At 35.3% G+C, this 13,020-nt stretch overlaps 1 protein-coding gene across 5 annotated transcripts in view; it reads right to left on the bottom strand.

The window, feature by feature from the left end:
* Nucleotides 1–10,331: 10,331 nt before the first annotated feature.
* The window catches only part of LOC119067801 (integrin alpha-PS1), a 42,440-nt gene continuing 39,751 nt past the window's right edge, over nucleotides 10,332–13,020 (bottom strand). For all 5 annotated transcript variants that reach the window (XM_037170952.1, XM_037170948.1, XM_037170951.1 and 2 more), the window contains one exon: nucleotides 10,332–10,565. In XM_037170952.1, the coding sequence (XP_037026847.1) occupies nucleotides 10,341–10,565 (225 nt within the window). In that variant the 3' untranslated portion in view covers nucleotides 10,332–10,340. The remainder of the gene's footprint in view (nucleotides 10,566–13,020) is intronic.

The following is a 13,020-nucleotide window of genomic DNA, read 5'->3' as shown; positions in this document are numbered from 1 at the left end:
TTCCTTTTTCTTGCGCCGGTGCAAGCGCTTTTCCTCCCTCCTCAGATCTTTGTAGCGCTGATCCGCTTCCGCTTTCCGTTCTTGTGTTCTTGCCGATTCCTTCTCAATACGTGCAGCATTTTTACGATCTGTAACATCAGCACATTCTGTGTCAAACCAGGTCTTAAAATCATTAGGCCTCTGATATCCTAAGGTGTCGATTGCTTCCTGTTTTATCACATCACTCACCGATTGCCATTCGGGAGGAGTGTCGCCTGGCCGAGCTTGTCGTAATTGTTGAAGGTTTGTGCTAATGTTATCAGCAAACGTCTCCGCTATCCGTGTATCCTTTAATTTGTCCACCGCAAAACGCCTCACAGTTTCGCTACGTCCATTATGAAACCGGGCTATATGTGCTCTCAACGTTGTTACAACCAGATAATGATCAGAGTCGACATTTGCTTTCCAACATGATTAAATTTTGACGTCAATGACGTCGGTGAGGTGCCGCCCGCTAATCAGTAGATGGTCAATCTGATTTGCTGGCAAATTGTCATTGGGATGTTTCCAGGTAGCCAGGTGTCTGCTTTTATGTTTATGGAAAGTACTTTTCACAACCAGGTTCCTTTCGGCAGCGAAGAAAAAAATTTTGTGTAAAGTAACTGTCAACAATTGAGAAATATTGAAAATATAATGTGTACGATTGTGTATCATTGTGGCAGGGCCATCAAACGAACACTACACGAACAAATTCCTTCCTCTAATCTTATGTATTTCAAAAATAAACTGGTACCCTATATTCAACCACCAGCGACACCTCACCAACGATCAATGACTTATTACATTTGGCTTTATGAAACCAGGCAGTAACAGCTCATTTTGCTGATGTCAGCTGGACCTATCCATACATTATGAAAATGAATTCGAATGAACACTGACGTCAGTTCTTAATTTTATTCTATTTTACTAGGAAATGTTTTACCTGCGATCTGCGATCTAAATTTAACTGTATTCACGTTCAAATGCTGATATAAAAAAAATATTTTACTAAATCAAGCGCTCCTGCCTGGTTTTACTATGCCGTGCATATAATGTTAGCATTTTGTATTCTTGGAACGTTGGGAAGGAATAGAGTGGACGATTTTTGTTTATTGTAATTTCTGTTTTTTGAAAAGATCGATTTTTTACTGGCTGTGCAATTTGAGCAGTCTTTTTTTCGCTTATCTTAAAATAAAAATATAGCATTTTGATAAAAGCCAATAAAGTCTAAGGATAAGGATACGCTTAGTAAAAATCGAAATAACGAAAACCTGTTCATCCGAAAAAATCCAGTCTTCTTGTGTATATCCAACGCACTGTCTAGCACCGAAGCTGACTTTGACGTCACTCAAATAGAGGACTGAACCGATCAAAGTTGGCTATTCTTTTTCATACAATTTAAAAACATAGTCAACAGGTGTGGTTTTGGCCTTCTAATTGAGTGATGTCAAAGTCAGCTTCGGTGCTTGACAGTGCTTTGGTATATCGCTACTAAAACTGCACTAGTGAATTGTATGAACCAATGTTTTGAACTTTGAGTAGATTTTGCGCCGCAGGCGAAATTTTTGATCCTAAAGTTACTGATTGATACTGATTTTGTAACTTCAGTATTAAATGTAATGAAAATCCCAACGAAAATCTCTTCGAGAAAAGTTTGACGCAGTCTTTGAAATACAATTTCTAAAATGAATGATATCGCTAGAGTTGACGCTTTCAGCTTCGTTACGCAAAAATTAAATTTTACACCCAATTAGTTCAAACAAGCTGGCTTAGGTTTTCTCATCATCTGCCAAATAATTTTTACAAAAAAAAATTTTGACTGGAAACAACCAAAATTTTACCAAAAAAATCTGCGTCGCATGTGGCAGATAAATTTTCTTGCTGGTCTGTTCCTGAACATCTGCCACTTTGCGACGCAGATTTTTTTGGTAAAATTTTGGTTGTTTCCAGTCAAAATTTTTTTTTTTTTTATTATTTGGCAGATGATGAGACAACCTAAGCCAGCTTGTTTGAACTAATTGGGTGTAAAATTTAATTTTTGCGTAACGAAGCTGAAAGCGTCAACTCTAGCGATATCATTCATTTTAGAAATTGTACTTCAAAGACTGCGTCACACTTTTCTCGAAGAGATTTTTGTTGGGATATCAGTCGTTTTAGAAGTTTTAGAACACTGCTTTTTATAACAGTTTATAACAGAAATTTGGAAATTTGGCAAAATTTGAAAATTTGGCGAAAATCGAAAATTTGACGAAATTCAAAAATTTGACGAAATTTGAAAATTTGACGAAATTCGAAAATTTGACGAAAATCGATAATTTGACGAAAATCGAAAATTTGACGAAAATCGAAAATTTGACGAAAATCGAAAATTTGACGAAATTCGAAAATTTGACGAAAATCGAAAATTTGACGAAAATCGAAAATTTGACGAAAATCGAAAATTTGACGAAAATTAAAAAATTTAACGAAATTCGAAAATTTGACGAAATTTAACGAAAATCGAAAATTTGACGAAGAAAGTAATTCTCTATTCATTCAACCATCCATTCTAGAAATATCTCCAAAACCCCAATTCATCCACCCATTTCCAACTTTCGACATTTTTCACATATGCCCCTCTGTTCTACTCGTAAAACTCTGAGACTTTGCTGAAGAAAGTAACTCTCTATCTCTCATAATCGCAAAAATATTAGTCCTTTCATCCTACGCTCGAGTAGCTCAAAATTTGGTCACTCTAATCACTCTAGCTCAAACGAATCTGACCCGATTTGTTTTAATTATTTTTTTGTTTGAATCGTGTTACGAATACCTTTCATTTGATGGGTCACACGCCTCTGTAGGTTTCAATACAGCTAAGCTACAGCCGAAAACGCGTTCCCGACCCTCGAAAACCACACTCAGAAACCACTTCGAGGCCAATAAAACAAAATTCTGGTTTTTCCTGGGGTAATGGCGTATCACATTTTCATTTTTATGCCCACCCTGAGGTTTCTGCAAAATTTCATGGAGATTGGCTGACTAGTTTCCGAGATCGACCGTCGATAGATAGACAGATAGACAGATAGACAGATAGAAACATACAGAGTAAGTTGAAAGATTTTGATTGTTTGGAAAACGTTAATTTGGTGCATTTTCTATCAAAATGACCAACTTCAAAACGATGTATCTCCGGCAATTTTAAAGTTACATAGTCGAGTGATAGCTCGTTTTGCTCGTATTTGAAGCGCGAATAAGATAGAATAGGATTTGTGGTGATACAGGCCAAAGGAAAGAAACTTAAATTCTCGCCTATATATAGTTGCCGCGTCTCAAAAAATTTTCTTCGTTCTTTTTTTGGAAGTTAGACTGCGTCAAGTCCTCCGCTATCGCTCCGGACATGATTTTCCTTAAGTTATCCGCTTTCGTCTGAAATAGTTAAAAATAGCAGGGACTAAACTAAGGAACATCGCAGGTGGGAATTTTCCCACCTGCGAATCCAGATCTGCCCACAAGAAAAATTTTGCCTGCCGCGCATTGAACCTAGTTGGAAAATGATAATGGCATTGTCGATATCAGTTTTTTAATCTTTTATCATCATTTAGATGGAGATACAGATACAGAATCAAAGTATTTCACATTTGTAGCTTTCACTTTCCTAAGAACTAAAAAAAATGGAAAGAAAATAGGGTTGGCATGTAAAAAGTAAAGGAACTAAAGGAACTAAATCATTCGAAAGGTCTTGGCCTCGAACTACTTTCAGTGGAGTGGCGTATGAAACTCCAAAATGGAGTTATTAACAAAAATGTGAATTTTGTTTCTCATTTATTTCTCTCTGGTGTGTTAGCGTAAAAATCGGTTGATTTGTCTTCATGGAATGTGCCTACATTATGTCATTTACTCAGATTTTTTAAAATGCCGGAACACACCCTAATTTAATTAAGAATATTTGAATAAATATTTTTACCTCTAAGTAGGGGTCCAAAAATTCTGCAAAAATCACAGATGTTACAGACGTTACTTGAGAATTTTTTCAGTTACATCCATTGAGATATATAAATTATAGACAAAACTCACCCTCATACCCAAAAACTCACCACTATTGTGATTTTTAGGGCTGAAACACCTTTTAGTCCAGTAAACCGATAATAATCTGCAATTTTCTGGAATTTGATTTTTAGGTCATTTTGTGGACGCATTTTCCACAGGTAAAAATACACCCCTAACATGACCGAAAAATTAAATTCCAGAAAATTGCAGATTATTATCAGGTATGATCGGCAACTCGACTAGACTTTACTGTTACTTTGGCGCCCAAGATTTTGTGTTTAGGCGCCCCTTCGAAAAGTTTCCCACCTGCACAGAAATCCTTATTTTAGTCCCTGAAAAATAGTGAGAAAAGTGAGGAAATGCGAAAAAAGTAACTTACTATCACTCCTCTCAAAAATAGTCTGAAAAGTGAGAATAGTGAGGAGACATGCCGCCCTGCCACCCAAAAGGTGGGACCTAGTTTGTATGTCTTCTGCTGATAATATATATAATACCAACAAAAATTAAATTGTACACCCAATTAGGTCAAACAAGCTGGCTTAGGTTTCCTCATCATCTGCCAAATAATTTTTACCAAAAAAAATTGACTGAAAAACTTTGTATAAAGTGACCCTGTGTATAGTTCCATAACAATTGATATTGTTGTAGATTATACAATCTGCGCTACAGCATTCTAAAAATGAAATTTTACCAAAAAAAGTTTGCGTCCCAAAGTGGCAGATGATTCGGCTTTCTTCCTTTTGAAACCCTTCCTTTCAGTGCAAATTTTTCTATATTTTACCGTTTTTCTTAATTGGCAGTACTTTTCGCAACCCTTTGTGACGCAACGGTTGTACACACAGAGAATTTTGAAAACCGACACATTTTCTGTTTCTGTGTTTTACTTGAGTTTCTGATTTCTCCATATATAACAAATACATGCAAGATTCACTTAAAACTAGTAAACCACGAAACAGAAAATGTGTCGGTTTTCAAAATTCCGATAGTGTAGCCGCGTAACATTCTCTTTTTTAGGGACGCGAATTTATTGTGGGAAAATAGTTTCAAAAAAAAGAACAGCTTTTTACCAAGAACGCCAAAAACTTGTGGCGACACTGCACTCAAGTCTCCTGTAAAAAGTTGATATAGCGGCTGGACTGTCCAATCTTTACCATGCTATTGGCTGCCTTTACCTACTGAGTGAATTGCATATCTCCTACTGTTTAAGTTCTGATTTATTATTTTCTTGAGGAGTTGTTTTCAAATAACGTAACGCAAGAGGGCTTCATGTCCATACATTTTTTTAAAAATTCCCTTACATTTTGCGTGACATGGAAGGAGGAAACGGGGTAATTTATGCCAAAAATCGAAAAATTATCAGATTTGGAATAGAAAAAGTTCTAACTTCATTTGACAGTTTCGAAAATTTCGTCATGAAAAATAGGACCAAAACACGTTTTCAATGCCTCGTTTGTTTTTAGCATTAGCGTGCGTAGCCAACCGGCTAAGTGGGATCAAAAATAGTAATGCTGAAAACAAACGAGGCATTCAAAACATGTTTTGGTCCTTGTTTTCATGACGAAATTGTCGCAACTGTCAAATAAAGTTAGAAATTTCTCTATCGAAAATTACGATTGCTGCATTTGTCAATGAAAACTAGGACCAAAACACGTTTTCAATGTCTCGTTTTATTTCAGCATAAGGACCCTACTGCGTTCTGTGTGTTATGTACAGAAGTGTAACGATCGAGTGTAGCCCTACTACCACATATATGATTTTATAGTTCCGGGGTGAGTATGTCATACATAAACGAAAACTGGAAAATATACTGATACACACATTTTGCAAAACAAAACATGTCAACAAATCCATTTCATTCGAAGTCTCAGTAGCCGAATTGGTTAGAGCGCGTCACTTTTATGCGATGGTCTTGGGTTCGCTCCTCGTCAATTTTTTTTTAAATTATTTTCTTTTTTCAAAAATTTACGTAGACTTGCAGAATCCCCTCAAACTAATTTCATTTTCAATCGAAACGATATCTGTTTCGATGTATGACTCAACAAAATGTGTTCTTACGTTGTACATGTTGATAACATCGAGTTTTCAAAGGTTTGTATCTCGGCAGATATTAATTCGATTGAAAAACTAATTACGTTACAGAAGTCCTGAGATCACGTACTACACACTGGCATTTTGTTTGATTGAAATCCGTTTAGTCGAATTATTTTCATACAAGAGAAAGGGTTCACATAACAACTGCACACACCCACTACGCCATGAGTCGTACACGTTATGTACTTTTCGAATTGAATCACATTAGCCGCGAGAATCCAACTAGCAATTTATCAATTCGTAATTATTCGAAGACTCAGTGGTCGAATGGTTAGCACTGCTTGCTTTCACGCAAAGTTTCCGAGTTCGGTTCTCGTTGCGGGGTCAAGATTTTTTTCCGAGTTTCTTTCATATATGTGAATGCAACACAACAATTGAACAGTTTAGTTTCTTTCATTTAAATGCAGAGTAAAACAAAAACCCCTAGGGACGGGTCGCGGGTGACGATAGATTAATGTATCATATAAAGCTTATATGCAGAACCGTTTAATGTATGATATACTCACTCCGGAACGATAATATATATTATGTACCTGTTGTCAAGATTATTTTGACGTGTAGGACATTATTGCCAGAGCCGAAGGCGTGGGCAATAATGCCTACACGCCAAAATAACAGTCTGGCAATAGGTGCATACCATATTTTATCTGTCGAGAACAGATATATCGGGATAAGTAAAAACTCCCTAGGGAGATAAGCTCGAGATTATCGTTCTAGACAGATAATAAATATTATGCACGTATGACAAGGCGGTCGAGGCTTGCCGAGACGGCTTGTCATACGCAAAGTATATAAACATACTGAAGGTAATGCAAATCCACAAAAACTCACGGAACCCTACTTTCGGGTGAATATAATTTTTACAATGTTGGCCACTAGTTAAATTCACTTTGTTAGGTTGCATATTTATACTCAACACAAAAAATTGTATGCAGAGCAACACATTTCTACCAACATTAACACGCCAACCATCACGCAAGCAACATAACAAATCTTATATTCACCCGAAACTTGGGTTCCGTAAAATTTGTGATCCGCTGAGCATTTGCATTACCTTCAGTATGTTTATATACTTTGGTCATACGTGCATATTCTTTTTTATCGCATAAGCGAAAACGAGACAACAAGATATGCGAATGACACTTTGACAATTTACAGAAGTATAATGTTTGTTAATATATCCTAGGTGAATATTTTTTTCGGGGAATCACACCGCGTATGCGATAAATATGTTTACGTTCTGGTCAGTAAATGCAATTTTTTGAGTACAGATTTCGAGTTTACCGACCAGAAGCAGGCAAAGCACTGTATGTACGAGATTCCCATTTTTATTTTGACGATTAAGAATACAGACCCCTCATCTTCGGGTCAGGCCATAACGTCCCCACTCGTCAAAATAAAAATTTAGAACCTAGGACATAATGTACTTATATGAAAATCCATTTACACACTAATTTGATCAATTTAATGTCGGAAATTAAGTCTTCCTTACCTGTTTCTGCCTGTTGTATGAAACTCATACATGTAATGTTAATTTTCCGGAGGGGACATGCATTAAAATAAATTTATGTTTAGCAAGAACATGTTGAGTGATGGTGTACTTTGATGGATTTTAGATTGTATTTTGATATTCTGCACAGAAATAATTCATTTCCGTCTTAAATTGCGAAAAAAGTTGTATCTGTCACAACAAGCGTTTATTTAATGAGCTGTTGGAAGACATGTTCATTAATCTACTACACTTATTAAAAGATGCGTATTAGCACAATTTTGTTTTTACATCTTTCATCTTTTCTTCATCCCACAATTTTCCCAGCAATGATTTTTATCTACCTAGGTGAAATAATAGCAGTGAAAAAGTGCTATTATTTCGCCGTCGGTAGATAATAGTACATTTTCTACCTTGGTGTATATTTCGAGAATAACTTCGTATGTACAATTGTATATAACGAGCGCCAGCGAGTGTATATACAATTGTACATAAGAAGTGATTCGAGAAATATACACCAAGGTAGAACAATGTTTTATCTCCTGCAAGCTGATATTTCATACATTAGCGAAATAACCACAAAAATTTGGATTTAAAATTAATTAATTAAGCATGTTGTTTTAAAACGCATTCACAACAAAAAAAAACATCATACAGAGAATCCTTTATTTACTTACTCACACACATATACTATCCACCTCAACATTTCGTTCAAATCACATCATTCCGACTACTCTGATTATTTGATCGATGTAGAAGTGACGAACGAACCACTACCGACACCAATTGCATCGCGTTATGTGATTTGTTGGCGTAGTGGTCAGCGTGTTTGGTTGATATGCTGCTGGTCCCGTGTTCGCTTCCGCCGTTCGGCGTTTTTTTTTTTTTTTCAAATATGTAGATGGAAAGTAAATTTACCCTAGGTGGGTTATGTGTGAATTATCCAATCGTATAGGCTGTGGTTATGTATGTGTTTGTGTTTATATGCAGAAACGCGTAATGTATGAAATATCAGCTTGCAGGAGATAAAATAGCATATTCACCTCTGTCCAAATGTTTATTTAGACACTTGGGGTTATAACATTCGCCTTCGGCTCATGCAATAACTCCCCAAGTGTCTTAATAAACATGTGGACAGAGGTGAATAATCTACTATTAATGATTTTGTGGATGTTGTCCCCGACTATATTTCTTACGACGCTAAAAAGGAGTGCTAGTTTATCCTAGATAAGAACAAAATTTCTAATTTACATGAAATCATCTCAATTTCAATTATGCACAACGCTTTCAAATATTTCTCTTTTCTATATTTCTGCTCAAACTATTATAAAACTACCAGTAATGCCTAAACATGTTGATAGTAGACAGATTCCACTTTTTTGTTTTTAGTTTGTAACCAATACTACGATAAATATCTGCATAAATCCAAGAAGATACAAAATGTGTTAGGAAGCGTTGATAAAGTTATGCTGGTTTAATGAGACAGCTTCTTATAACGAGCAATTTTACATGCTGTTCCTTACGCTGACAACAAAATGTTTCAATAGCTACGCCATGAAACATTTTTATAGAAATGATAGCGAGCTAATTACTGAAAGTTGAAACATCTTATGGAATGGTCGGGTGTATCCTCACCTGTTAATGTAAGCATCAGCCTTGTTGCATGACAGAAATAATTCTATTGTTCTCTTGTGCATCTGTCATTTTGTCAATCAATTGAGCTGTGATTAAAATACTAGGTCCCACCTGTTGGTTGGGTCAGATCCCCTTCACCAAACATTTTTTTTAAATCGGTTGAGAATTACTCCAGTTGTCGTGTTAGCAAAAAAATCGAAAAGGCTTCTTTCGAGAACTACTCCCGATGGATGAACCGATGCCACCCATTTTCGAACTTGACCTGGGGATTTCAATACTTTCGAATAAAAAAAGTTTTTGAAAATCGGTTGAAATTTGCTCCAGTGTTAACAAAGAGCAGAAAAGGTTTCATTCGAGAACTACCACCAGATGGTTGAACTGATACCATCCATTTTCGAACTTGACCAGAGGATTTCAATACTTCGTCAAATAAAAAAAAGTTTTCGAAAATCGGTTGAGATTTACTCAAATTATCGTGTTAACAAAGAGCACAAAATATTAACATTTAACGTTTTTTCATCACATTTCCCATGACTGACAGTTTGTGAATTTCATCGAATTTTCGTGAATGTGATTTGGATTTTAATTTCATAACTAAACTAGCTAAACTGAAAACGTATGCAGAAAAAAAAGGTTCAATTTTGGTCACCGTTGTTGTTATTATTACGGACACAACACATTGATCGTCTATTCCGTCTTTTCACATAAAGAAAGAAAAAACAACAATGACCAAAATTTGACCTGTATTTTTGCTAACGTTTTGAGTTTAACTAGTTTAATTATGAATTTAGTTTACACGAATTAAGAAATATTGTCTGGGACAATATCGAAGTTTGTGGATTGTATCGTTTCTTTAAAAAAAACAAAATTGTGCCACTACAGTCGTTTTGCTGAGTGTATTAAATTAGAATTTCTTAGCAATCATTTTACGGTATTGTGATGTATGTGTGGTGTGGCTGACATATTTCCAAAAAAAGGAAACAATACCGAAAAGTGGGAAAATTGTTTAAGTCTGATCAAATTAAATCCCTTTCTGTAAATAATTAAATAAAAAACAAGATTTATAGTTATCCTGACTAAATTATGTTTTATTTTTAAGTAAATGTTTATTTTCACTGCTTTTTTCTAAATTTCCACTTAATGTTGGGTCGGGTCGTTTTCGTTTGAAAAATCCTAATCTCCATAAGAAGTATGACATCAAAAGGAGAAGTAATATTCCACCAGCAATTGAGATGAAGTATATCCACCAAGGGATACTAACGTCACCATTCTGGTCAAGGAGCTCTGGATATGCACGAGTTTCTACCTGAAATTTAAAATGAATATTTAATTGATTAAACTTTAATTGAATTTTATTTTCGCTGTCTTTATTAACTGGAATTTCAAGTTTAAAAATAATAAGTTTAGAATGATTCAAATTTAGTTTTCAAAACGATGAATCATGTCCGGAGCGATAGCGGAGGACTTGACGCAGTCTAACTTCCAAAAAAAGAACGAAGAAAATTTTTTGAGACGCGGCAACTATATATAGCCGAACATTTCAGTTTCTACCCTTTGGTTTATATCACTACAAAACATATTCTATCATATTCTCGCTTCAAATACGAGCAAAACGAGCTATCACTCGACTATGTAGGTTTAAAATTGCCGCAGAAACATCGTTTTGAAATTGGTCACTTTTCATACAAAATACACCAAATTGACTTTTCCCAAACAATCAAAATCTTTCAACTTACTCTGTATGTTTCCATCTATCTATCTATCTATCTATCTATCGACGGTCGATCTCGGAAACTAGTCAGCCAATCTCCATGAAATTTTGCAGGAACCTCAGGGTGGGCATAAAAATGAATATGTGATACGCCATTACCCCAGGAAAAACCAGAATTTTGTTTTATTGGCCTCGAAATGGTTTCTGAGTGAGGTTTTCGAGGGTCGGGAACGCGTTTTCGGCTGTAGCTTAGCTGTATTGAAACCTACAGAGGCGTGCGACCCATTAAATGAAAGGTATTCGTAACACGATTCGAACAAAAAAATAATTTAAAAAATCGGGGCAGATTCGTTTGAGCTAGAGTGATTAGAGTGACCAAATTTTGAGCTACTCGAGCGTAGGATGAAAGGACTAATATTTTTGCGATTATGAGAGATAGAGAGTTACTTTCTTCGGCAAAGTCTCAGAGTTTTACGAGTAGAACGTAGGGGCATATGTGAAAAATGTCGAAAGTTAGAAATCGGTGGGTCAATTAGGGTTTTAGAGTTATTTTGTGAATGGTGGCAGATAGAGAATTACTTTCTTCGTCAAATTTTCGATTTTCGTCTAATTTTCGAATTTTCTCAAATTTTCGATTTTCGTCAAATTTTTTAATTTCGTCAAATTTTCGAATTTCGTCCAATTTTTCCAATTTCGTCAAGTTTTCGATTTTCGTCAAATTTTCGAATTTCGTCCAATTTTCGAATTTTGTCAAATTTTCGATTTTTGTCAAATTTTCGAATTTCGTCAAATTTTCGTATTTCGTTAAATTTTCGATTTTTGTCAAATTTTCGAATTTTGTCAAATTTTCGATTTTCGTCAAATTTTCGAATTTCATCAAATTTTCGAATTTCGTCAAATTTTCAAATTTCGCCAAATTTCCGAATTTCTGTAATAAACTGTTATGAAAAGCAGTGTTCTAAAACTTCTAAAACGACTGATATCCCAACAAAAATCTCTTCGAGAAAAGTGTGACGCAGTCTTTGAAGTACAATTTCTAAAATGAATTATATCGCTAGAGTTGACGCTATCAGCTTCGTTACGCAAAAATTAAATTTTACACCCAATTTTAGTTCAAACAAGCTGGCTTAGTTTTTCTCATCATCTCCCAAATAATTTTTACCTAAAAAGAAATTTGACTGGAAACAACCAAAATTTTACCAAAAAAATCTGCGTCGCAAAGTGGCAAATGTTCAGGAACAGACCAGCAAGAAAATTTATCTGCCACATGCGACGCAGATTTTTTTGGTAAAATTTTGGTTGTTTCCAGTCAAATTTCTTTTTAGGTAAAAATTATTTGGGAGATGATGAGAAAAACTAAGCCAGCTTGTTTGAACTAAAATTGGGTGTAAAATTTAATTTTTGCGTATCGAAGCTGAAAACGTCAACTCTAGCGATATCATTCATTTTAGAAATTGTACTTCAAAGACTGCGTCACACTTTTCTCGAAGAGATTTTTGTTGGGATTTATATTTAAAATAGAGCAAGGAATTTGTTCCCATGTTATTCGTTCGTCAAGTTGACACAGATGCATTGGTACCACGGACAACTTTTTTTCGACAAGTCAATGTACATGGAATTTAGTTCATGATTATGAAATAGTCGGGTGCGAGTTGTCCTTTAGCTCATATTGAATGTGAAAAGCAGCATATTTTGAATAGTTACTGATCTGCCTATGACGAAATAATGAACGTAGGCTGGAACGAGAAGATAGACGCCCGTCAAAGCTCATCAAAGTACAGATACAAGTACAGCTCTAGAAGAAAACATTTTTTCTGGAAACTCTCCCGATAAAATATTTTAAATTTGGGCTTAAACTAATCGTGAGATGACGTCCTTTCATAATCTTGAATAAAATTCCATGTTCATTGACTTGTCGAAAAAAAATTGTTCAGCCCACTATATATATATTATACCTCCTGACAGCCCGTGCTTCCACCTACGGTAGAAACACATAGTAAACGAGCTAACCTTAATCTATATGAAATGACTATTCGCCCGCGAATAGCAT

Source organism: Bradysia coprophila (genome assembly GCF_014529535.1).
Source record: "Bradysia coprophila strain Holo2 chromosome X unlocalized genomic scaffold, BU_Bcop_v1 contig_128, whole genome shotgun sequence".
Classification (NCBI taxonomy): Eukaryota; Metazoa; Arthropoda; class Insecta; order Diptera; family Sciaridae; genus Bradysia; species Bradysia coprophila.
Note: the sequence above shows the minus strand (reverse complement) of the source record. Positions and strands in the feature narration are given on the sequence as shown.